Genomic DNA, 23,240 nt, shown 5'->3' on the forward strand with positions numbered 1-23,240 from the left:
GCTTTTTTATTACAGATTTCTCTTTTTCCTCACCTCCATCCACACCATCACCCCCAAAGACATCAGTGTTAACATCAGTGGGTAGTCTTCCATACCTATATCTCATTTCTAAATAAAATAAGAACATATGCAATTTACCCCCATGAACATTATATGTTCTCTGAAATTTTGTAAATGAGAAGTCAGGATCTTGTCATGAAAAAAACATGAAGTTGTGTTAATCATTTCTCTACTTTCTAAACTTTACATCACAGAAATCTCTAGATCTTAATGGTAGCAAATGGTCCATGGAGTGGATGTGCTGTAATTTATTGAGCCATTCCCATTAGTAGAGCAGGCACTTTACCTGTGGTTTTTCTCTACCATAGTGTGGTAACAAACAGCCTGGTGTGTGTGTCCATATAGGCTATTGCCCTTATTTTTATGGGATAGATTCCTAGAAAGGGACCTTCTAGTCCAAGGTGTAGTTGAATTTTAATAGGTATTGTCAAGATTGCTTTCTAAATAGGTAGTAAAATTCACATTTCCATCAGCAAAGTCTATGAAGACCCTCTTTCCCATATCTCCATTAATAGTAGGTATTTTCATTTCTTTTCATCTTGGCTACCTGATTGTTAGGAAATAATATCTCTTTTTACTTTGTTTGCTTTTCTCTGACTACATGTGAAGCTGGTCATCCTTTTTCATATTTATTTGTTACTTAGATGTGCTCTTTTGTCAATTTTCCATTCACTTTCTTCTATTGTGCTCCCTCTCATCAATTTCAAATGATTATATATTAAAAACACTAAGAATATTTTTCATGTTAAATAGCAGTTACTAATAATTACCTCAATCTACCATATGTCTTTTGGCTTTATGACATGTTTTTCCATACAAAAAAAAAATCTTTAAATGTAGTGAAAAATTCATCTTTTTGTATAGTTTCAGGGGGTCTAGCCTCAGTTAAAAGTCTCCCAATTCTTAAATTAAACATGTTTTCCTGACTTATTCTACTTTTTAAAAAAATTATCTTTAATCCACATAGAATTCTTTATATAAAGATCCAACTTTTCTTCTGGATTAATACACAATTATACCAGCAAGACTTTTTAAATCATTTTTCCCCACTGAATTGAAATGCTTTTTGTATGTTCATTTTTAACGTAATAATCCCCTACCACTCTCTTGTTATGCTCTGCTAGTCTAGATATATGTCAAAATTAATGATTATAAAGTATGTTATATAGTATATTTATACCTTAAATATACTACACTTTGTAGTATATTTGAGCATCTTATATGGCAAGTCCTTCTCCCCCCAACTTGGTGACAATGACTTGGGTGGTTAAGTGGTTGAAAACACACACTCTGGAGTCAGATTGAACCTTGGCTTCAAGCTACTTCATCTCGCTCTCTCATCGTGCCTATCTGTGAAATCAGGATGATAGTATTGACCACAAACAGTTGTTGTGAAGATTAAGTGAAATAGAACACTTAGAAAATTCCCTGATATATTTTAAGCACTGAAAAATTAAGTAGCTTTTGTCATTTTCCTAACTATTGTGCAACATTTCTTTCATACGAATTGTATTACCTCTTTCTTTCAATCCAAACTCTCCAAAAGCAACTCTTGGAAGTCTAACTGCAATTACATTAAATATGTGTATTCATTTTGGGATGATTAACATTTTTAGGAAAAGTCCCACATCCTAAAATTCTGTTATGTTTATTTTATGTTGTTTTTAATTTATGCCTTCTCAGATCTTTAGTCTTCAGTATGACCCTAGTTTAATTGATGTAAAACGTGTACCTTTCTTTTTACATTTATTCCTAAGTTTTAAAAGTATTTTCTTACTATTTTGAATGCAACATTATTTCCATTTTTAGTTTGAGATGATTATGACCAGTGTAGAAAAAAGTGTCATCTTGTTTATCATTCTAAAAGTTCTTATTAATCTCTTATTTTTTCTAGATATAGACATATCAACAAGAGAGATGTGTGTATACCTTCTTTATCAATATTAACATTTAGTATTTCATTTTCTTGTCTTTATATTCTCATCTAAATAATCTTTGATTATAAGGATGATACATTCTTGCTATCATGAGAGCAAAGGTAAAAGGGTGACTAAAGGATTCTACTAGACATAAGCAAAAGACATCGATTCTTTTACTATAAGTAAAGAATGTTTCTTACCATACAGACAGCAGGAGACTCTCAGAGCATCATCCTTACTATTCAAGTCTCCCCAAGGCAGCCTGACTACCTGTGATAGGTCAACCAGGATGAAGATCCCACCAGGGCTTTTTGAAGCAAAGTTGCCATCTCCAGAAATATTTCATACCTTGCTATCCTCTTTCAACTAATCTCAAGATTCTAGTATTATATATTCCTGGCTAATAGGGTTAGATGACTAATAAAAACTCCAGGAGAATTTAAAGACAATCTCTTTACCAACACTGAGATCAAATAATATGCTTTTTCTATTTTTTCTCAGTTAGGAGGGAATTACTGTAATTTATTCATCTTCTCATTTGATCATTCAGCAAGCATTTGCAAGGTTTCTATCAGGTGACAGCTACTACAAGATTTGTCTTGAAGAAAGCCAATTCCTGCTTGTGGAAGATGCCAAGTATAGATTGGGAATAAGACATAGGAACAAATAATGGAAATGTTACAAGTTTATAATACAAATTGGTATTGAGAAGCATGGAGGATCTGGAATTTTACCTTTTCTTTAACAAATGAGCTTATTGTTTCCTGTGCCAGTTAAAGACTTGAGACTTCCGGATAATAAAGAGCAAAAGTAGTAATCAGAGCTCCAGGCTCATTTGCATTAGTTTCCTTTATCCTCTGGATCCTACAGCCGTGACACAGGTACTAGAGGGGGCCCACCATGATTGTCAACACACTCAGTGGGTTGTGTCACAGGAGAGGAATATTGAACTTGAGGAATTCACTGCTCTTACAGCTAGGGGAAGCAAGCCTGCTCTAGACGGAGACGTTACCACATCACTTAAGGCTGCCTGCTGCAAATACAACCCCCCCCCCAAATGAAACGAGTGGTGAGTGGTCAGGGCTTTGTATTCTTGGCACACCAGCAAGATCACACAGGAGCCCTCAGGGTCCATGGCAGATTGCCGGTATGAATAGCAAGCACAGTAGCCAGAGGTTATTAAGACTGAATTCACTTAAGGAAATGTGATTCAATGATTTTACAATCAAACACATAGTAATTTTCTGTTGGTTGGTTTAACCACTGCAACTATCTTGAGGTTCCATAAAGAATGGTTAATCCTTGACCAGATTTATCATGGGAAATATTATAAAGATAATTTCCAGGGAGAGTAAAATTGAATGCAGCTGTGACTGAAGGGGTCCAGTTAAATAAGAAACACATTTTTAAAAAGAGAGTAGTGATTTGGAAAGGTGATGGTTTATAGAATGAGATACACCTGTTTTTTGAAGCACTCCTTCGCCTTACCTTTAGAGTTCAGTGCCGTTCACAAATAACGTGACCTCTGGGCTTCCTAACAGGACTATTGTCCTGTTATTGTCAGCTTTTATAATGCTTTTATAAATGCACCCTACATATAATAGGTATTCAGTAAATGGCAGGTTCTAGTATTGTTATGTTCAAACGTATAAATGATAAGTAGAGTTTGTTAGCATCTACCTTGTTCTCTTCCTGTCACTTTGAATTAAGCAATTCATTTCTCTCTTAATTACAAGACTGTGAGTTCCCCAAGAGCATTGAAATTTAGTCGTTATAGTGATCTAACTAGACTCTGACTCTTTTTTTCTCTTTTCACCTGAATGACACATTTTCAAAACCAACATTCATCTTTTACAAAAACCTCTGCCTAAATCAAGCCAAGAGAAAGATCTGGTATGGAGCATATATGAGTGATTTATCACTACTTGTTTTGTTTTAATCGTAAAAGTAACAAATGCTTAAATATCTTTAAAATTCCAACAATACCAAAGAATAGAGATAAAATGAAAGTATCCAGCCCCCCCAATCTCATTTCCCCAAGGATGATCATTAATGAGAGTTTATCATGTTCCTTCTCAAGCCTTTCTATTTGCTTAGAAAATGTAGTATTGATTATTTTCTTCCGAAGGTTTTATGAATTATGCTCAGGTGGGAGCACTGTATTATTATGTCTTATTGCTAGTTTGTATGAGTTGGTTTTTTAAATTTAAAGCAGCTGTGTACTTGTGCACATGTGCAAGTTAATCCTAAAGAAATGCTGGGAAAGTCCCTGCTGTTTAATGTTTTGAAAATCCCCAATACATAGTCTATCTTTTTCTGGAGTTTCTTTTATATTCATGTAAATATATTTCCCAGAAAACAATTGGTCTTTATTAGTTTTTTAGTCAGTTTTCTTCCTTTTGGTGAAACAGGAAGATTTTTATCTTGTTTTCATTGATTTACCATTTATGGTCTTTAAACTCTTCTAACACCCCCATGAGACAACATAAAAAAACCCTCTTCTCTTTTTAGAGCACTTTATAAGTTACATGCTTTACAAGCTTCCCAGGTGGAACTAGTGGTAAAGAACCTGCTTGCCAATGCAGGAGACAAGAGGGTTTGATCCATGGGTTGGGAAGATCCCCTGGAGGAGGTGCATGGTAACCTACTCCAGTATTCTTGCTTAGAGAATGCCATGGACAGAGGAACCTGGAAGGCTATAGTCTGTGGGGTCGCAAGGAGTCTGAAGCAACTGAGCATGCACATGTTACAAAGCTCTTTCTTGTCTGGCATGCCCCTCACAATGACTCTCTGATACCAGTATTGTTATCTCAGCTGACTAAGAAGCAATTCCCAGGTGGCTCAGATGGTAAAGTGTCTGCCTACAATGTGGGAGACCCAGGTTTGATCCCTGGGTCAGGAAGATCCCCTGGAGAAGGCAATGGCAACCCACTCCAGTACTCTTGCCTGGAAAATTCCATGGATGGAGGAGCCTGATAGGCTATGGTCCATGGGGTCGCAAAGAGTTGGACACCACTGAGTGACTTCACTTTCACTTTCAAGGAGCAATTAGAGTAATGAAAGTTAAGAAGTATCTTGCCTAAGGTCACACAGCTAGTGACAACCACAAACTCAGGTTCCCCTGACTTTATATAGGGAATTTCCCACCGCTTCATGGAGCAGTTGTCTAGGATAAGCTAAGCCTTCACAGACACAGAACATGGTGCCAAAATAGACTCAGAATTTAAGTCTGATGACTTTAAGAAGTATTTTCTTTTGGTTAAAAAAATAAGCCAACACAAACATAAAAAGTAAACCAAGACAAACTATTTACATCTACAGTTAATTTTAAGTTCATTTAAGATGTATGTATCATTATTAGCATAAATAGAAATGGGGCATTAATAATTTGTATCCATGGAGAATCTATACCTCATTTATCTTTTATTAAGAAAATCTTTGTGATTATGAGAAAATTTCAGTTCAGTTCAGTCGCTCAGTTGTGTCCAGCTCTTTGCAACCCCCTGGACAGCAGCACGCCAGGTTTCCCTGTCCCCGAGCTTGCTCAAACTCATGTCATCGAGTCAGTGATACCATCCAACCATCTCATCCTCTGTTGTCCCCTTCTTCTGCCTTCAATCCTTCCCAGAATCAGGATCTTTTCCAATGAGTCAGTTCTTCACATCAGGTGGCCAAAGCATTGGAGTTTCAGCTTCAGCATCAGTCCTTCCAGTGAATATTCAGGACTGATTTCCTTTAGGATTGACTGGTTTGGTCTCCTTGCAGTCCAAGGGACTCTCAAGAGAATTTAAAGCCAACTAAACAACAGAGGAGAGTGGAAAAGTTTGCTTAAAGCTCAACATTCAGAAAACTAAGATCATGGCATCCGGTCCCATCACTTCATGGCAAATAGATGGGGAAACAGTGGAAACAGTGTCAGACTTTATTTTGGGGGCTCCAAAATCACTGCAGATGGTGATTGCAGCCATGAAATTAAAAGACGCTTACTCCTTGGAAGGGAGGTTATGACCAACCTAGATAGCGTATTAAAAAGCAGAGACATTATTACTTTGCCAACAAAGGTCCGTCTAGTCAAGGCTATGGTTTTTCCAGTGGTCATGTATGGATGTGAGAGTTGGACTGTGAAGAAAGCTGAGCACCAAAGAATTGATGCTTTTGAACTGTGGTGTTGGAGAAGACTCTTGAGAGTCCCTTGGACTGCAAAGAAATCCAACCAGTCCATCCTAAAGGAGATCAGTCCTGGGTGTTCACTGGAAGGACTGATGCTAAAGCTGAAACTCCAGTACTTTGGCCACTTCATGCGTAGATTTGACTCAGTGGAAAAGACCCTGATGCTGGGAGGGATTGGGGGCAGGAGGAGAAGGGGACGATAGAGGATGAGATGGCTGGATGGCATCACCGACTCAATGGACATGAGTTTGAGTAAACTCCGGGAGTTTGTGATGGACAGGGAGGCCTGGCGTGCTGCGATTCATGGGGTCGCAAAGAGTTGGACACGACTGAGCGACTGAACTGACTGACTGACTGAAACAACAGAGGCAGGCAACTCTAGTCATTTGAATTTTCTCTTTCTTGGTCAAAAGAAAAGCATAAGGATATGTGAAAACTGTGACTTCTGAATGATGGTTTTTAAAAATAGACTTTAAAATTTTTTTTTAGAACTGTCTTAGGTTCACAGAAAAATGGAGTGGACAGTACAGAGTTCCCATACCTTAGCCTCTCCCCGCTGCCCGCCCCCCCGAGTTTCCCTTGTTATTAACATCTTGCATTATTAGTGTAGTGTATTGGTTGTAACTGATGAACCAATAATACATTATTAGATGAAGTTCATATCTTGCATTACCCTTTGTTCTTTGCGTTGCCCGGGTTTTTGAGTTCTAACATATACCTCATACCATCTGTCCACCATTACGTATCATACAGATGAGTTTCACTGCCCTGAAAATCTCCTGTGCTCCCCCCCATTCATCCTTCTACCCCACCCTGCAAACCTCTGGCAGCCACTGATCTTTTTACTGTCTCCACAGTTTTGCCTTACAGTATTCTTGTAGTAATATGTTTCCGTTTCCTCCATGTCTTTGTGTAGCTTGACAGCTCATTTCTTTTTATCACCGAATAATATTCCATCATAGAAATGTGGTGGTTTAGTCGCTAAGTCGTTTCTGACTCTTGTGACCCCGTGGACTATAGCCCGTCAGGCTCCTATTTTTAGCACGCAATTTTTCTAGGCAAGAATACTGGAGTGGGTTGCCATTTCCTTCTCCAGGAGATCTTCCCAACTCATGGATCAAACTTGAGTCTTCTGCATTGCAGGCAGTTACTTTAACATCTGAGCTACCAGGGAAGCCCTCATGCAAGTATGAACCACAGTTTATCCACTCACCCATTCAAAGACATCTTAGTTGCTTCCAAGTTTTAATAATTATGAATAACGTTTCTATAAACACTTGCTGATTTTTATGTGAACATAAGCTTTTAATGCATTTGGGTAATTTCCTAGGAGCAGGACTTCTGGGTTGTATGATAAAGGTGTTTTTAACTTTGTAAGAAGCTGCCAAAGTGTCTTCCACATTTGATAGTTCTGTTGCACTGTATCTTCACCAGCATTTGGTGTGGTCAATGTCAACCTGACAGATGTGGAGTGGTACTTCATTATTGTTTTAATTATCATGAAAGAGAATTGCTTTTTAAATCTGTTAGACTGGCCAGTCTAAGTCAGCCTTAAGACAACTGGATTAACTCTTCTTCAATTTAGTATTTTTTTTTCACCTTAGATATATCCTTATAATTCTAGTGAGGAAATCTTAGGAAAAGCCTTTAAGAAAAATCATGTACTCAGAACAAAGAGAAGGAAATAATAATAAGCTGAAGCTGAGAGTGTGTTGTCGTGGTCAGTATGTTTGATGCTGGTAAGGAGCAGGGATAGACATGATTTAACAGCAGTATTCAGGATGGTAAAAGGGGAGAGTATGAACTGGCAGCCAGAAGTGTGCAGTAGATTGCAGATTGCCAATAAAAACATGAATGGAAACATTTTACCCAGTAGTTGGAAATAACTGCTTCATATCTCAGAGATACCATAACAGAAGAAATATCAGCATTTGACTGTAGTGTGGTTGCAGGTAGTTTAAAAAAATAAGAAATCAAAAATGTCTCAAACTGATGTTAGGAGGAGAGCTGGTAGAGCAGAGATAGGGGCTGCCCTGCCCATAGCCCGTTGGACCTTATGGCTTTAGTTCAGTCAAGTGGACTTCAAAGTGCCAGCATCTGTGGGTGTTTGCTTTAGGGCTAGTAATGACAAGAGCTGATATAAAAATACTCCAGTTCCCAAAGCCCTGGAATAGATAAGTCTGTGCCGTGCTGTCACTTCAGTCATGTTTGACTCTTTGAGACCCTATCGACCATAGCCCATCAGACTCCTTTGTGCATGGGATTCTCTAGGAAAGAACACTGGAGTGGGTTGCCATTTCCTTCTCCAGGGGAATCTCTCTGACCCAGGGATCGAACCCACGTCTCTTACATTTGTCTCCTGCATTGGCAAGCAGGTTCTTTACTACTGGCACCACCTAGGAAGCCCAAGTAACTCTAAGGCACATATTCTACCCTATCCTGGGGGTTTCCAGCCCATCTGAGCCAATGGCTGGGTGGCGCACCCTTTACTGGATGCCTTCTCTTCTTCATCTCACTGACCCACTCCCATAACCGTGCTTTTGGGGATGAACTTTCAGTTATGCTTCTTGCACTGGCATCTTTGTCTCAGGGTTAGCTTCTAGAGAAACCCAGGCTCAGACAGTTGTTGGTTACCCATTTATTCAGAATCCTCCATCCCCTTTAGTTACTGTGCCTCCTTCTTTCAAGGCTGTCCTGAAACTTCCCCTTTTATTTGCCCTGGAATCCATTACACTCAGCCTGCAGGCGCCAGGTCCCTGCAGCCAGAGAGCACATCTGATAAATCCTTCACAGTGCAGAGGGAATTACGTAAATGCAGTGTGTTAACTCTCCCTTATGTCTTTGCATTTTAAAGGGGATCCTTGGGAAGACTGAAAGTCTAGCGATGAAATCTCAGGTTTCATGCCACCCGAATGAAGGATATCGTTTTGAGCAGCCTCATCACTTCCTTTACCTCTGACTCTGGTACTCTTTGGACTATCTCGGAGAAAAAGAGCAGAGAAACTAGTCATTCTTTAGTGACAATCAAATTTACAAATTAAATGGAAGGCACTAGAAGAAGAATTTGAAGGAAAGCCAAGGAATTTGGCCAAAAGCAGCAAAAATAATAAAATAGCACATTTGTTGATTTTAATGGAGGAGGAAACAGCAACCTACTCCAGTATTTTTTGCTGGGAAAACTCCATGGACAGAAGAGCCTGGCAGGCTATAGTCCAGAGTCACAGAGAGTCGGACACGACTGAGCAACTGAGCACGTCGATTCTAAGACACTTTTTCCTGCATTTTAACGTCTCTGAAATCAAAATGCATCTTCTGATCAGTAGCATCTCTAGTTACAACCATCAGGTAGCAGTCACAATGTTATGGCCATTTCCTGTGATGTACAATTAAGTCATAGCTCTTCATGTCACTTTGGTTGAACTATGTGCACTGTTGATAACAAGACATTGAATTTAATTGCTGTTTAAGTGTCATTAATATAATACTGTGATTTAGGATTGAAACAAACAGTTTTCATGTATGTGGAATGTTGTTCAGTTGCTCAGTGGTGTCTGACTCCTTGTGACCCCCTGGACTACAGCACGCCGGGCTTCTCTGTCCTTCACCATCTCCTGGAGTTTGCTCAAATGGAGAATGGGACAGGAAAAAATCAGCAACACATAAATTTGATATTTGTTAAGCAAGTTAATTGTCACTAGGTGGATGGTCCTAAATTCCGTGTTTTCTTAGAAAGCAACAATAAAGTACTTTATAAGATATAAGAAAGGGAGGAAGATGCCCACTATTAGAAGTTGTATTATATTTTATTTTTGAGACTCATGCAAAAGGATTGCCTATCATAGACACTGCAACAGTGGCAAGAGAAATCATCAAATGCCTCACAATAGATGAATAAAATAGCACAATAGCAGGCTGGAGGAAATGAATCATGCATTGCACAGGACTGTCATTAAGATGTACAATATACATTTACCAGAAACTTCCTGCTGCCTTTGAACAGAATGCCCTTAATTTACAGCATGATACCACTGAGGAAAAATTAAAATACGTGTTTAATTGTTATCAATTACACTGCTTTTCATAATCCAAACTCACACTCTTGATCCTTTTAAGGATCCATTTTCGGAACCCTGCTACACTGTTGGTGGGAATGTAAATTGGTGCAATCATTATGGAGAACAGTATGTACAGTGTGGAGTTTCCTTCAAAAACTAAAAATAGAGTTGCCATATGATCCAGCAATCCCACTTCTAGGCCTATATTATATTTTTGTTTCAAGGCAAAAAGCATTCTTAAAGATCAGTTCATAGTAATGAAAGATTTGACTAGTAATTTATAACAAGTATGAATGTGTATTGAAAGAACCACAAGAAGAAAAATTCACAAACTAGATTTTAACATGCCTTTTTCAATATTTGATAAAATTAATGAGGCAGAGAGAAATCAGCAAGGATACAGAAATTTGAACAAAACAATTAAAGTTAAGTTAATGAACTTGTATGAGACATTTTCGTCCAACAACTGCAGAATTCACATTCTTTACAAGCTCACATGGAACATTTACAGAAAGTCCATATGCTGGGCCACAAAACAATTCTCAGTGAATTTTGTGACTGAAATCATTCAAAAATCTATTCTGATCAGACTTTAAAAAATCTATAACAGTTAGTTAAGAGGGTAATAGAAAATCCCTATGTTTGGAAATTAACCAATACATTTGTAAACAAGTCACAATGAGAAGGTGAAATTCTGATGGAAATTAGATAAAGGAAAAGAGAAAAATGATATCAGTAGTCAGACAAGATTTGATTCGTATTTGCAGAAAAATCCAAAAGAATTTACAGATAAATTTTTATACTTGGTAAGAGATATTATAAGTACCTTATTAGAATTATTGGAATTTAGCAAAGTTGCTGGATTCAGTCAATATATAAAAGTCAAATATATTTCTACATACTAGTGAAAACACTTAAGAAAGAAAGATACTATCCATTATCAAAAATACCAACTACATAGAAATAAACTAACAAAATTGTGTAAGATCTCTGTGGAAAGATATAATGCTTAATAGAGAGGCATTAAAGAAGACCTAAATAAATCGATTAGAACACAATTATAAAGATACCAAGTACCTAAAGATTTAGTGCCATTCAGATTCTCAACAGGGTTGTGTGTGTGTGTGTTTGTAGCTTGATGAGGTGATTCTAAAATTTATGTGAAAATGCAGAGAAAGCCTATTATACTTGACATCAAAAAACTTGTTATACAACCCTAGTAATTAAGATGGTCTGTTGATAAAGCAGATAGAACCATAAGGTGGAATGGAGTCAGAAACCACCCCATCCATATATGGGCACTTGGTTTATGACAGTTCACCCAGCAGTGGTGAAAAACTAGAATGTTCAATAAATATTGTTGGAACTAATATTCATATAGAAAAGTGAAAGGGACCACTCATATTAATAAGCCCCAAGTGAATTACAATTAGGGAAAAACTCTAAAGGCTTACAATATATATATAGGGAAAAGTCTCCATGGCTGTAGGTTAGGGAAAGATTAAGTCATAAAAAACTAACCATAAACAGAAGAATTAATAAATTTGACTTCACTAAAATTAAAAACTTCTCTTTATTGACACTAAGAGATGGTGAAAAGACAGCCAGAGATAGAAAGTATTTGCAATACCTATACATAAGAGAAACAGACACACACTAGAAAAAGGGTAATTTCCCTTCCTCCCTCCAACTTGGTGGCTCAGATGCTAAAGAATCACCTGCAATGTGGGAGACCTGGGCTTGATCCCTGGAGGAGGGCATGGTAACCCACTTCAGTATTCTTGCCTTGGAGAACCCCCATGGACAGAGGAGCCTGGGGAGCTACAGTCCATGGGGGCTGCGAGCAGCTGGACACGACGGAGCAACGGAGCACACAGCACACACGTAAGAGAAACTCACAACTGGAAGAAGGGCGATCTCCCTGCCTTCCCTCCTGCTCCCAGCATGCTCTTAGGGGTGGGCTTCCTGCTGCTCTGTGTCTGATTTTTGTTGTGGCTTTCTGGGAGGAGGAGTGTCCGTGGCCCCTATACACAGTAACTACTAAAAGGTGAACATAACTACATCTTTTGGTAACACACACACACACACACACACACACTCAGCTGAATCACTTTGCTATACACCTGAAACTAACACAGCATTGTAAACCAACAATACTTCAATAAAAAATAAAATTTTTAAATTTACCTGATCATTTTAAAAAGTGCTAATTTTGTTTTGAATCTATAACAATCAATTTTCCATAAGATGTTTTCATCTCATGTATTTAAGTGAGATAAAGGTTTAGGAAAATACAAAAGGAAAGTGAAAAGATAGCCTGGGTAAAAAACATGGTGATTCTCTGCTCTTAACAAAGCAGAAAAAAAATGACTAATGTAACCTCACAGTGGGGAAACTGAAATGTAAAAGGGAAGGTAAAAGAAGTCCAAGTAGGAAAAAAAAGAAAGAAATTTAGACAAAGGAGCTGAGAAATGATGAAAGATAGTATCTAAATGATCAACAATGAAGAACTTCTACAACATTGAGAAAAACAAATAGTGGTGATTCTTAGGATTTTAGAGGAACTCCTAATCTTGGATGGAAAAATCTTTCAACTTAACATAAATAACAGAGCCTCCAAACTAGTCCTGGGAGAAACCCTTAATTGTTTTCAGTGGAATATTTTAGAAATAAGGGCAAAATGAGAAAACAAAGCTTTTCTTGGAGAGTTCAATAGATGGTATATGGGGGAAAAATCAATAGATAGGAACATTTTAAAACAGGAATAAATTCAAACTAAGGAGAATCTGAAATTGTTAGCATGCAGAAATCAGAATTTTTGGTATCCCAGCTTAATGAACAGGATAATTTTAATTTCTTAAGAGTTTTTGTCAATTCATTTTTGTTTTTTTCTTTTGGAGTTTTCTGATTTTAAAGGGGAAAAATGTTTTGAAAGTATTAGAATATGAAACCAGATAATTGGTGTTTACCCTAACTTTACCAATAGAAATGCTAATTAGAAAGCATCATCTAATAACATTGTAGCAATTTTATGGTCAAGGCCATAAAAATGTTTACAAACAATAACCTCATTTCTTTCCCTGAAATACCCTTTGATTTACTAGTCCATACAATCTACTTTTGATTATTAATTTTTCACTTTGTCCTTTATTATTTTATCTTTTCTACTGTTGATCTTTTGGCCATTTTGTGGATAAGTAGCACCTCGTTCAGAGAGGACAGGGAAGGAAACTAAATAAAAAAATAAATGCATTTGTTTACATTTATTGTGCTTCCTGTTAATCCTGCCATGGAGAGGTCTAGTAACAAAGTTTGACACTATTGACTAAAATGATGCTGTTCAAATTAGTCCTGTAAACCAAGAAAACACAGACACCTATGGGAGCCTAGCAGGCAAAGGAAATGAGTGCCTGAGTCACTCAGTGATGAATATTATGGCAATTTTGGGTAGTACATGCTACCCTGAAGGAATTACAATATTTCAACTTACACAACATACCTTATGGCTGAATTAGGCCCACGGGCTACCAGTTTACAAAATCTGCACCGTTAGCATTGGTAATAAAACATGTATATGCTTAGATGTCATAAAAATGAAAGTGAAAGTGAAGTCACTCAGTCGTGTCTGACTCTTTGCAACCCCATGGACTGTAGCCTACCAGGCTCCTCCATCCATGCAATTTTCCAGGCAAGAGTACTGGGGTGGGTTGCCATTTCCTTCTCCAAGGGATCTTCCTGACCCAGGGACCGAACCCGGGTCTCCTGCGTTGCAGGCAGACACATTACCATCTGAGCCACCTGGGAACTGTTGCTCTAGCATACTGACATAATTATGAGCTAGTTGATATGAAGACCACCAAACAGGGACCAAAAACAATGCGTTAAACAAGTCACGAAGTACAGGATTAACAAATGAACAGCTGGGACCACCATGGTTCCTAATAACAATTTAGAAAGAAATAACTCTTGTAGAACTTATCCTAAGCCCAAAGTAAACCAATCCTTCTGAATGTGTGTTCAGAGCCTTTCCTACAGAGGTGCTCAAAAAGTATTTTTAATCATTAAGAATAACTTTTGGAGACGGAACAATATGTTACATAGATGTCTACACTCACAATATAAGTTTCTGTGGCTTTATAATAGAATAGATAGTTGAAACAAATCCCAAACAATTTCACATACTTACTGGGAGATTATTTTAATCTTCAAATAGTGATGTATATAAGATTTTATGTTGTTTCTGTTCAATTTTTTTCAGGGAAAATTTCATGGAAACCCAATGCATGTAGCTGTGGTCATTTCAAATTGTTTAAGGGAAGAGAGGAGAATATTGGCTGCCGCCAACATGCCTGTTCAGGTAACATTTTCTCCAGTTGCAATCTTTTCACCCAGAACTCAATTTTTCTAAAACAGAAATTCTAGTCTTCTTTCCAACTGTCTTCTTCTGTCTATATTAATGGTGCCATCATCCGTTCATCCAGTTGGAATCAAGGTCTTAGGATCATCTTTGAATAGTTGCTTTTCTCTGCCTTCTTACTGAGATAACTACCAAGTCTTTGCAGAGTTTGTTCCTGGAATCTCATCTATACGTTCTTTTCTGTTCCCACTGCTCTCACTCTGGTCTGTGGTCTTACAGCACCGGCTGCGGACAGAATAAGCACTTCCTGGATAAATTCCTGCGTGCCAGCCAGGCTCTGTTCCTTTCAGCATGTTTATGCTCAGGGACAGTCTTGCTTGAAACCCTTCAGTATTCCCCAGCTTGCTACACCACAGGCCCAACTGTTCCATAAGCAGGAATTTTGTCTTACAGAAACTCCATAAACACTTCTTGTCTGCTTCAGTGTGCTCTGCCCTGCCATATTTTAGAGAACATTTTATCCCACTATACTGAGTGAATTCAGAGTCCCCATCAAAAATAAGCAGAGGAGTTAATGAAGGCCTTGGGAATACTCCATTTAAAAAGGAAAGAACATGTAGATAATCAAGTTTCCAAATGTCATGCGGCATAATTTAGTGATTCACACTACTGTATTTATTTTTGAAGATCCAACAAAAGTATCTTTTTTTCAACTATTAAAAATTCTCAAATTTTCTTGCTGTTAGTTTATGGTTGTTTCTAGAGAACTATGAGGTTTTAACAACTTACTCTTATTTTTTAGATGTGAATAAGAATGATATCACCTTTAATTTTAAAATCTAAAGTTAGTAAGTTTCTAAAGTAAACATAGTTTGATTCAGTGAAAATTTGGATGAAAATTAAGATTCTATTACTAATATATGACATTTTCATATATTCTCAGTTGTCCTTTTTGGTAACCCTCTTATCTCTAGTCATTATATATATATATGTGTGTGTGAGTGTATATTGTTGTTATTGTTCTCTTCATATATCAGGTATCAGCCAAGTTAGAAACATTTATTTGAATAGATGCTAATCAAAATCATTCCTCAAGCAATCTTCTAGTACTACATACTACCACAAAAGAAGCACTAGTTTGTAAACTTCAAAGCAGTAGACAATATATAGAGATACACACACAGAGAGAGAAATAACTGGAGCCAAAATGAGAGAGAGGGAATTTTACAAATCATCTGAAGAATGTGATGTAGTTGAAAGAACATTTCATTGAAAGTTAAGCACCTGGGTTCCACTTGAGGTTCTGGGACTCATTTTCTATTTAGTCGTCACTCTTTCTAATCATACCTCCCTATCCAAGTGTAAGGTGAAGGGTTTATGGACATTCTCTCAACTCAGACATCTATGTAAACATTATATCTAAAGAACAAACTCAGATAGGTTATTAGAGCGGCCAGGAATCATGGCTTGGAGTAGCTGGTTAGTCTTTCCAATAATACTTAACCAGGCTAACAGTTTACATATTCTTTGTAAACTCTCTTTGTTCCAATATAAAAATAAATTTCATCCTGGCAGGTTCAACATCCTTAATTCTGAATTCAAGTACAACTTAATGTAGTTTCACATTTTATAGAATTTCAAAAGTCACATGGGTCTGATGTAGAAAAATAGGAAAAAAATTTTCACCGTAAAATCATCTGTAATTTCACTGTTCAAAGATAACAAATGATAATATTTTGGTGTATGTATTCTTCCAATCACATGTGCTTGAGTTTACATATCTATACATATATCTAGATATTTATAAGTAAATACATACATACACAAGCAACAAAGATCACAAACATAGTGTCTTATAATTTTGCTCTATTTCTTAATACTTTAACACTACTCATCTGTCCTTAAGGGCTCCCCAGGTGGCGCTAGTGGTAAAGAACCTACCTGCCACTGCAAGAGATGCAAGAGACCCAGGTTCGATCCTGGGGTTGGGAAGATCCTCTGGAGGAGGAAATGGCAACCCACTCCAGTATTCTTGCCTGGGCAATCCCATGGACAAAGGAGCCTGGTGGGCTGCAGTCTGTAAGGGTCGAAAAGAGTCAGACATGACTGAAGCAGCTTAGCACACACACACGTACGTCATTAAATATTTTTCTGCAGCATGGTTTTTAATGGCTGTAGAGTATTGCATATCATACTGATCCAGACCTCAGTTCAAAGTATATTACATATACTACATTCATCATAAGCCTGTTTCATCAATATGTTGAAGTTTCAGGGATTTTGCTGGCAGTCCAGTGGTTAAGTCTTTGCCTTCCAATGCAGGGGGGTGCAGGTTTGATCCCTGGTCAGGGAGCAAAGATCCCATATGCCTTGCAGCCTATAAGCCAAAACATTAAAAAAAAAAAAAAAAGAAGCAATATTGTAACAAATTCAATAAAGACTTTAAAAATGGTCCATATAAAAAATGTTTTTTAATATGTTGAAATTTCAAAACGTTTTTCCAGGGACCTCTGGAGAAATCCTTACAAAGTTCTTCAGTTTCAGAAAGACAGAGGAATGTGGAGCACAAAGTGGCCGCCATTAAAAACAGTGTGCAGGTGAGTGGTCTCTTATAGATGGTAGAAAAGGCGAGCAGTGGTCCCCGTTCTATGCACCTTTCTCTTGTGTGCCCAAAGTTACTGTGTACAGAAATCATGGGGCACTTTGTTATAAGATAAATATCTCTCACACACTATGTTCATATTAGAAAAGATTTCTTTGGGGAAAGCTTTGAACTTCAGTTTACTGAAAAGTGGAATCACACCAGTCTCTATCAGTGAGAAGCCATGTGGCTTCAGGCAAGTAAGTTACTTTACATCTCCAAGCCTCTGCTTCTTCATCTGTAGAAGTAAGGATAACCACTCTAACAGGCTGTTTGGGAGGACTACATGAGATTTAATACTATATGAAAAGCCTTTAGCTTAGATTCTGACATCTTTATGTCTGAGCAGAAAACATCACTAGATTTGGGGAAGAGTAAAAGCAAAAATCTCAAAGACAGAAATGAACAGGAGACACAGAGGAGGCATAAATATTTTCTAAGAGGTAGAGAGGAAAAATTTTAGACTGTATTGTCATAAACTATATCCTTTGATAAAGGAGACTTTAAACAAAAAGATAGTTGGTACATTAATACAGAGCTATGTAGAGCTAAGTGGATAAAGTATCCATTACATAAAAAAGATGTTAGCATCATTTGGAATTTACTGAGAAATGAGAGACATGATGCTGAAATTTGCAAACACTCAGGAAGAGAAAATGGAAGAGCAACTTCAGTCTGGTTCTTCCAGAGCTATTCTGTTTTCATGGGAATTAGCTCTTTAGAAATTGTGGTTCTATAATATATAATTAGTTTGGGATATTACTGCAGATTGGAAGCACTAAACAGTGTATTTTGAAATACTGATAATGGATGGTATTGTTTCATTGGCACGATTAATTGCAACAACAGAGTATGTTTTCTTTTGTAAAAAGATGACAGAACAAGACACCAAATATTTAGAAGATCTACAAGATGAATTTGATTACAGGTATAAAACAATTCAGACAATGGGTAAGTTTTTGTTTTGTCTACAATTCCACAAAGGGACATGACTAGGGTTTCTTCTTTCCTGAAATAATTGATAAATTAATCTCCTTTTTTTGAAGAGAGGATGCAGGAGAAGAGAATTTAGTTTACTTCCTCCTTTTCTCTTCATATAAATATGTATTTTTCACCAACCATTCAAATTATAAAGCTCATGAGAAATAACCCCTATATCAGAATGGTTCTCCAAAAGCTAAGAACGTTTTCCTGTAGAATCAAAATATTGTTATTACAACTAAGAAAAGGAATAATAATTGTCTATTATGATCAGGAAATTACTATATTATCTCTAGATGAGTTTTTTACTATAATTTTTAAAATTAAAAGTAGAAATGTTATTCACTGTAGGGAAAGTAGAAAAAAATTACAAAATTTAAAAATCACACAAAATTCTGCTATCTAGGTGTAACACCATTAAAATGTTAGTATATTTTCTTCCAGCCTTTGCCTACATGTTCAAAATACATCCACGGAGATTTATTTACAAAAAATGAAATCATCTTGCATGTAGTTTTTGAATAGTATTTTAAGCTAAACTTTTATTTTACATATTTCCTCACATTAAAAAAAATCTTCACACACATAATTTCAATAATTATATAAATATCAAAATGTAAGGACACTGCAATTTATTTCACTATTTCTTTGTGGTTAAATATTGAGGTTGTTTACAATTAGGTGTTTTTAAAGAAATGTAAGGAAAGAATGAGAATATTTGCAAAGATCTAAGATTTACAAGAAATAATAGATTGGTCACTAAAAGTGTGCTGCAATTAATAGAACAATTAGAGAAATTTTAATCAGGTCTAGATTAGTTAATAGGACTGTACCAGTGTTAATCTACTGGCTTTGACCATTGTACTATGGTTATGTAAGACATTAGAGGAAGCTGTGTGAAGTCTATATGGGAACTCTATACTATTTTTTGTAACTTCTAGCAATTCTAAAATTATTTTAAAATAATTTTTAAAAACACATTAGATATAAATTCTTTTTATAGATGATTTACAAAATCATCCTTAACTATTGAAATGCTAGCTTAAAATTTATCTGGAAGGAAGTAATATGGATGGTTGTGATCAAATGCTTATTAACTTCCTATCTAATATTTAAAAGAGAGGATATTAGTTTTTCCTGGCATAGGTGAGATGTGACATGTTCTCCTGGCACCTTCAGGATGTCTTGACTCCCATGAAATGTTGATTATTATTATGTTATGATTATAAGTATGTTCATGAATTTGTATGCACAATTGTGTGTATAGTTTTTGTGCATGCATAATTGTTTGTATGTACAAATTTTTTTCCTTTGGAGAAATTCACACAACACAGGTTTCACCAGATTATCAAAGGGGTCCATGACCTTAAAAAGGTTTAGAACAACTGCACATTTAATCAACCATTACAGTTCATTGAAAGCAGCCTCACTCTAAATTTCATATGTGAACTACCAATTTTATTAATTAGAATACAATAAAATACATTATAACAATAACATTATTTTAAACTTATGTTACAATTAGTTACTTTAATATCTTTCAGTACTTCATAAGCAGTATGAAGAATAAAAATGATTATTTTATCACTTTAATCAGCAAGTATTTATTTTATTGGTTATAAGTGAAAGGAAATGTTTTAAGTGAAATGAAAGATACATGGGAAACAAGTTATATCCTTGCTGGTGAAGAACGAAAAGTATTAGCTAATTAAGTTTTGAGTTGATAAAATGCTGTCTAAGCAAGAGTGTGCTATGCATGGGATCTAGGAGTTAGTGAATTTGTGAATTAATACAGCCAGAAATACTTGGAGACCAGTGCTATTTTGTGGAGAAATTTGCTACAGCATTGTTCAAGAGCCTCTTCTTCACAATTACTGAAGCCCTATCAGTGTTCCAGGCCTTCATTTAGATGCATGAACAGTTGGTATAAATAGTCACTTACTATATACCAACACATTTTTAAGTTAAAATTAAACAATATGATGTTTCTTGTACTTTTTCCATTTAAGAGGATAAATCATTTGGGGTTTTTTCAGCCAGAGATTTTTCTTAATTTGCAACTCCCACTTCTGGTTTCACTGTGAGTCTAGCTTGTTTTGCAAAGAAAAAGAGAAATTAAAGGATTTAGTCATTATTAGTTCATGAGACTGTGTATAAAAGTACAACCCTTGCAGGAGATTGAGTCAAGACATCAGGAGGGGTCAATATGATTTAATCATGGGCACAAAGAAAGACCCCTTCTTTTCTTACACATGCCAACCAGCCAAGGTCATTATCAACGTAGAGATGATCTAATAAAGAATCCATTATAAAAACATTGTATCTCCTCTCTCCCGGCCCCTAAAAGGAATATTGTGAAGAATGGTGTTCTCTCAAGGCCTGTAAGATAGAGAGTTCATCTCTGGCATGCTTGGATGTAATCCTTCCTGGCAATATGAGCAGCCAGGGATTTACTTCCAAGCTCATCACTAATGGCCCCATTTCTGCTCTTACATCCTGGATCTTAGGGTGGCAGGTTACAGCCAGCTTGGCTTTCAGGACAGAGACCTTTTCCTTGGAGAGGGCTCTAAATCTGATCTCTTCTTCACAGACCAGGGTGACAAGAACAGTGCCCTAATGAATCAGGAAGTTCTAACTCTGCAGGAAATGCTGAACAGCCTGGACTTCAAAAGAAAGGCTAGTGAAGAACTCTAATTTGGCCTTTTGTCTACTTTTCTCCTTTTTCTGCATCTAGTCCTACTGAAATGAAGCTCTTTGATTTTATCAGTTCCATTTATGCAATGTTTCTCGGACGAGTATCATACTGTTTGCCATGCTTCTCTACCTAAGTTTACAAATCAGACTCTCTCTAGAGTCTATTTATTCTGCTTATGTGGTACCTGTAGTATAGAAGAAAGTGAAAGTGAAGTCGCTCAGTCGTGTCTGACTCTTTGAGACCCCGTAGACTGTAGCCTACCAGGCTCCTCCGTCCATGGGATTCTCCAGGCAAGAGTACTGGAGTGGGTTACCATTTCCTTCTCCAGGGGATCTTCCCAACCCAGGGATCGAACCCGGGTCTCCTGCATTGGAGGCAGACCTGTACTATAGCTACCATTAATTTCAAGGTGAACATTTTACCCAGTTTTTATTTGCCATTATTTCAGACGTGACTGTTTTAGTTGCTGTACTTAATATGCTGAGATGGGTTCTACTGTATATGTATAATTAAGATGTTACTTGATGACTACTAAAATTTTATTGCAGAAATGTGTCCTAGTTTCTATTATGAGATTATACTAAATAATTTTGTAGATTTCAGGATAGTCCACTGAATCCTGAACATATTCAATCTCATCTCTTCCCAAGGAGAGGAAGAATATTTTTCTGGCTCAATAAAATATTTTAAAAGAGGGGAAATATCTCTATTTCAATTCTACCTCTCTTTGAAAAGAGACACAACTGAAATTAACCAGTTACTGAAATCGATAGTTTATTTATATAAGTTTGGTTTCACTTTTTTGTGCAGGAATTTGTGTAAGCACAAATATTTTCACCCTAAATCAATTGTAAACTTAAACAACTATATATCGGATTTTAAATGTGTAAATATTTAACCCAAGATAAGCTCAATACTTTTGAACATAATGAATCTATGCTATACATTTTATGCATGCTATCTTAAGATTTTAAGGAGAAGGGGAACCTCAGAAATAATTCAGTCCATTCATCTGACTGTATAGATGAGAAAGCAAAGTAAAATGACTTGCTCAAATTTACATAGCCTGTGGCCAAGCCAGGGTAGAAATTCACATCTTCTAATCCCTAAGCCTTTGAAAATTATCCTCTTCCACTATGCTTCCCCAAACCCAGATAAAGTGGTAATAAAAACTAACGTGTGTGTGTGCTATAACACTTGAGTTGTGTCTGACTCTTTGTGACCCTATGAACTATAGCTGGGCCAGGCTCCTCTGTCCATGGGGTTCTCCAGGCAAGATTACTGGAGAGGGTTGCTATGCCCTCCTCCAGCTATCTTCCCAACTCAGGGATCAAGCCTGCGTCTCTTAAGTCTCCTGCATTAGCAGGCAGATTCTTTACTCGGGCCAACTGAGAAGCCCAAAAACTAACAGAGAGGGTCTCAAATTTTAGTCAGTACATTTAAGAATTAATGCATTAAGATATTTATAAGAATGTAAATTTAACTTATAAATGGCGTTTTAAGAAGCAGATAAATGGCTTTTATGACTACAGGATTCAATATTGTCACAGGAGTTACAAATTTAACATATTTATATTAATGATATGAGACTTCTGTGAGATATTATGAGAATGTTAATTGTGATCATAGTTTTTTCTTCATGATGTTATTGAATTGCAATAATTTAATTATTTGAAAAGGTAGTCCTATGGCAAATAGAAGGTAGTATTTGGTAAAATATTTGGTCAAAATTTTAACCCAAAGTTTTATCTCCCAGGTTAGGCAGACTGTTTTCTAGATTGAATTGTGACTGACTTCGGTTGTGTTGTCAAAAGAATCTTCTCAGTAGTCACTTTTGTTTTTAGGAAGCCCTGAGTAAGATGACACAAATAGTGAATGAGACGGACTTGTTAATGAACAGCATGCTGGTGGAGGAGCTGCAAGACTGGAAGAGGCGACAGCAAATCGCCTGCATTGGAGGTCCACTCCACAATGGGCTTGACCAGCTTCAAAACTGGTAAAACGCGCTGACTTTAGTTTCTAGTGAAAACCACAGGAAATACACACACAGCTTCAGTGTCACTGAGCTGGAGAATGCAGGCTTAGACCTCAGCGTCAGTTCATTCAGCTTGTTGATGGCTTATGAGCAGCTGGAACTCTTGAATACAAATAGATGTAATTGTCTAAGTGTTCTTAATTCCCATTCCTTTGGGGAGAAAAATAAAGCATCTACAGAAATCTGTAGAATGCATAAGAATTGCTTATTTTCTCCTATATAATATGTCAATATGTCAGTCTTAAAAGACTCAAATGAATTTTTTTCAAATCATCAATAAATACACTTTCTTGAAGAGCATGAGCAGCACTGGCTTCAAACACTCTA

The 23,240-nt window shown here is 36.7% G+C and overlaps 1 protein-coding gene across 4 annotated transcripts in view; it reads left to right on the forward strand.

The window, feature by feature from the left end:
• Window positions 1-23,240, forward strand: part of STAT4 (signal transducer and activator of transcription 4) — a 98,977-nt gene that overhangs the window by 43,567 nt on the left and 32,170 nt on the right. For 3 of the 4 annotated variants that reach the window (XM_061149119.1, XM_061149118.1, XM_061149121.1), the window contains exons 4-6: window positions 14,463-14,561; window positions 17,066-17,158; window positions 22,723-22,874. In XM_061149119.1, the coding sequence (XP_061005102.1) occupies window positions 14,463-14,561; window positions 17,066-17,158; window positions 22,723-22,874 (344 nt within the window). Of the gene's footprint in view, window positions 1-14,462; window positions 14,562-17,065; window positions 17,159-18,074; window positions 18,154-20,773; window positions 20,860-22,722; window positions 22,875-23,240 lie in introns of all 4 variants that reach the window. The other variant, XM_061149122.1, reaches the window with a different exon arrangement.

Source organism: Dama dama, chromosome 8 (assembly GCF_033118175.1).
Source record: "Dama dama isolate Ldn47 chromosome 8, ASM3311817v1, whole genome shotgun sequence".
NCBI classification, from domain to species: Eukaryota; Metazoa; Chordata; class Mammalia; order Artiodactyla; family Cervidae; genus Dama; species Dama dama.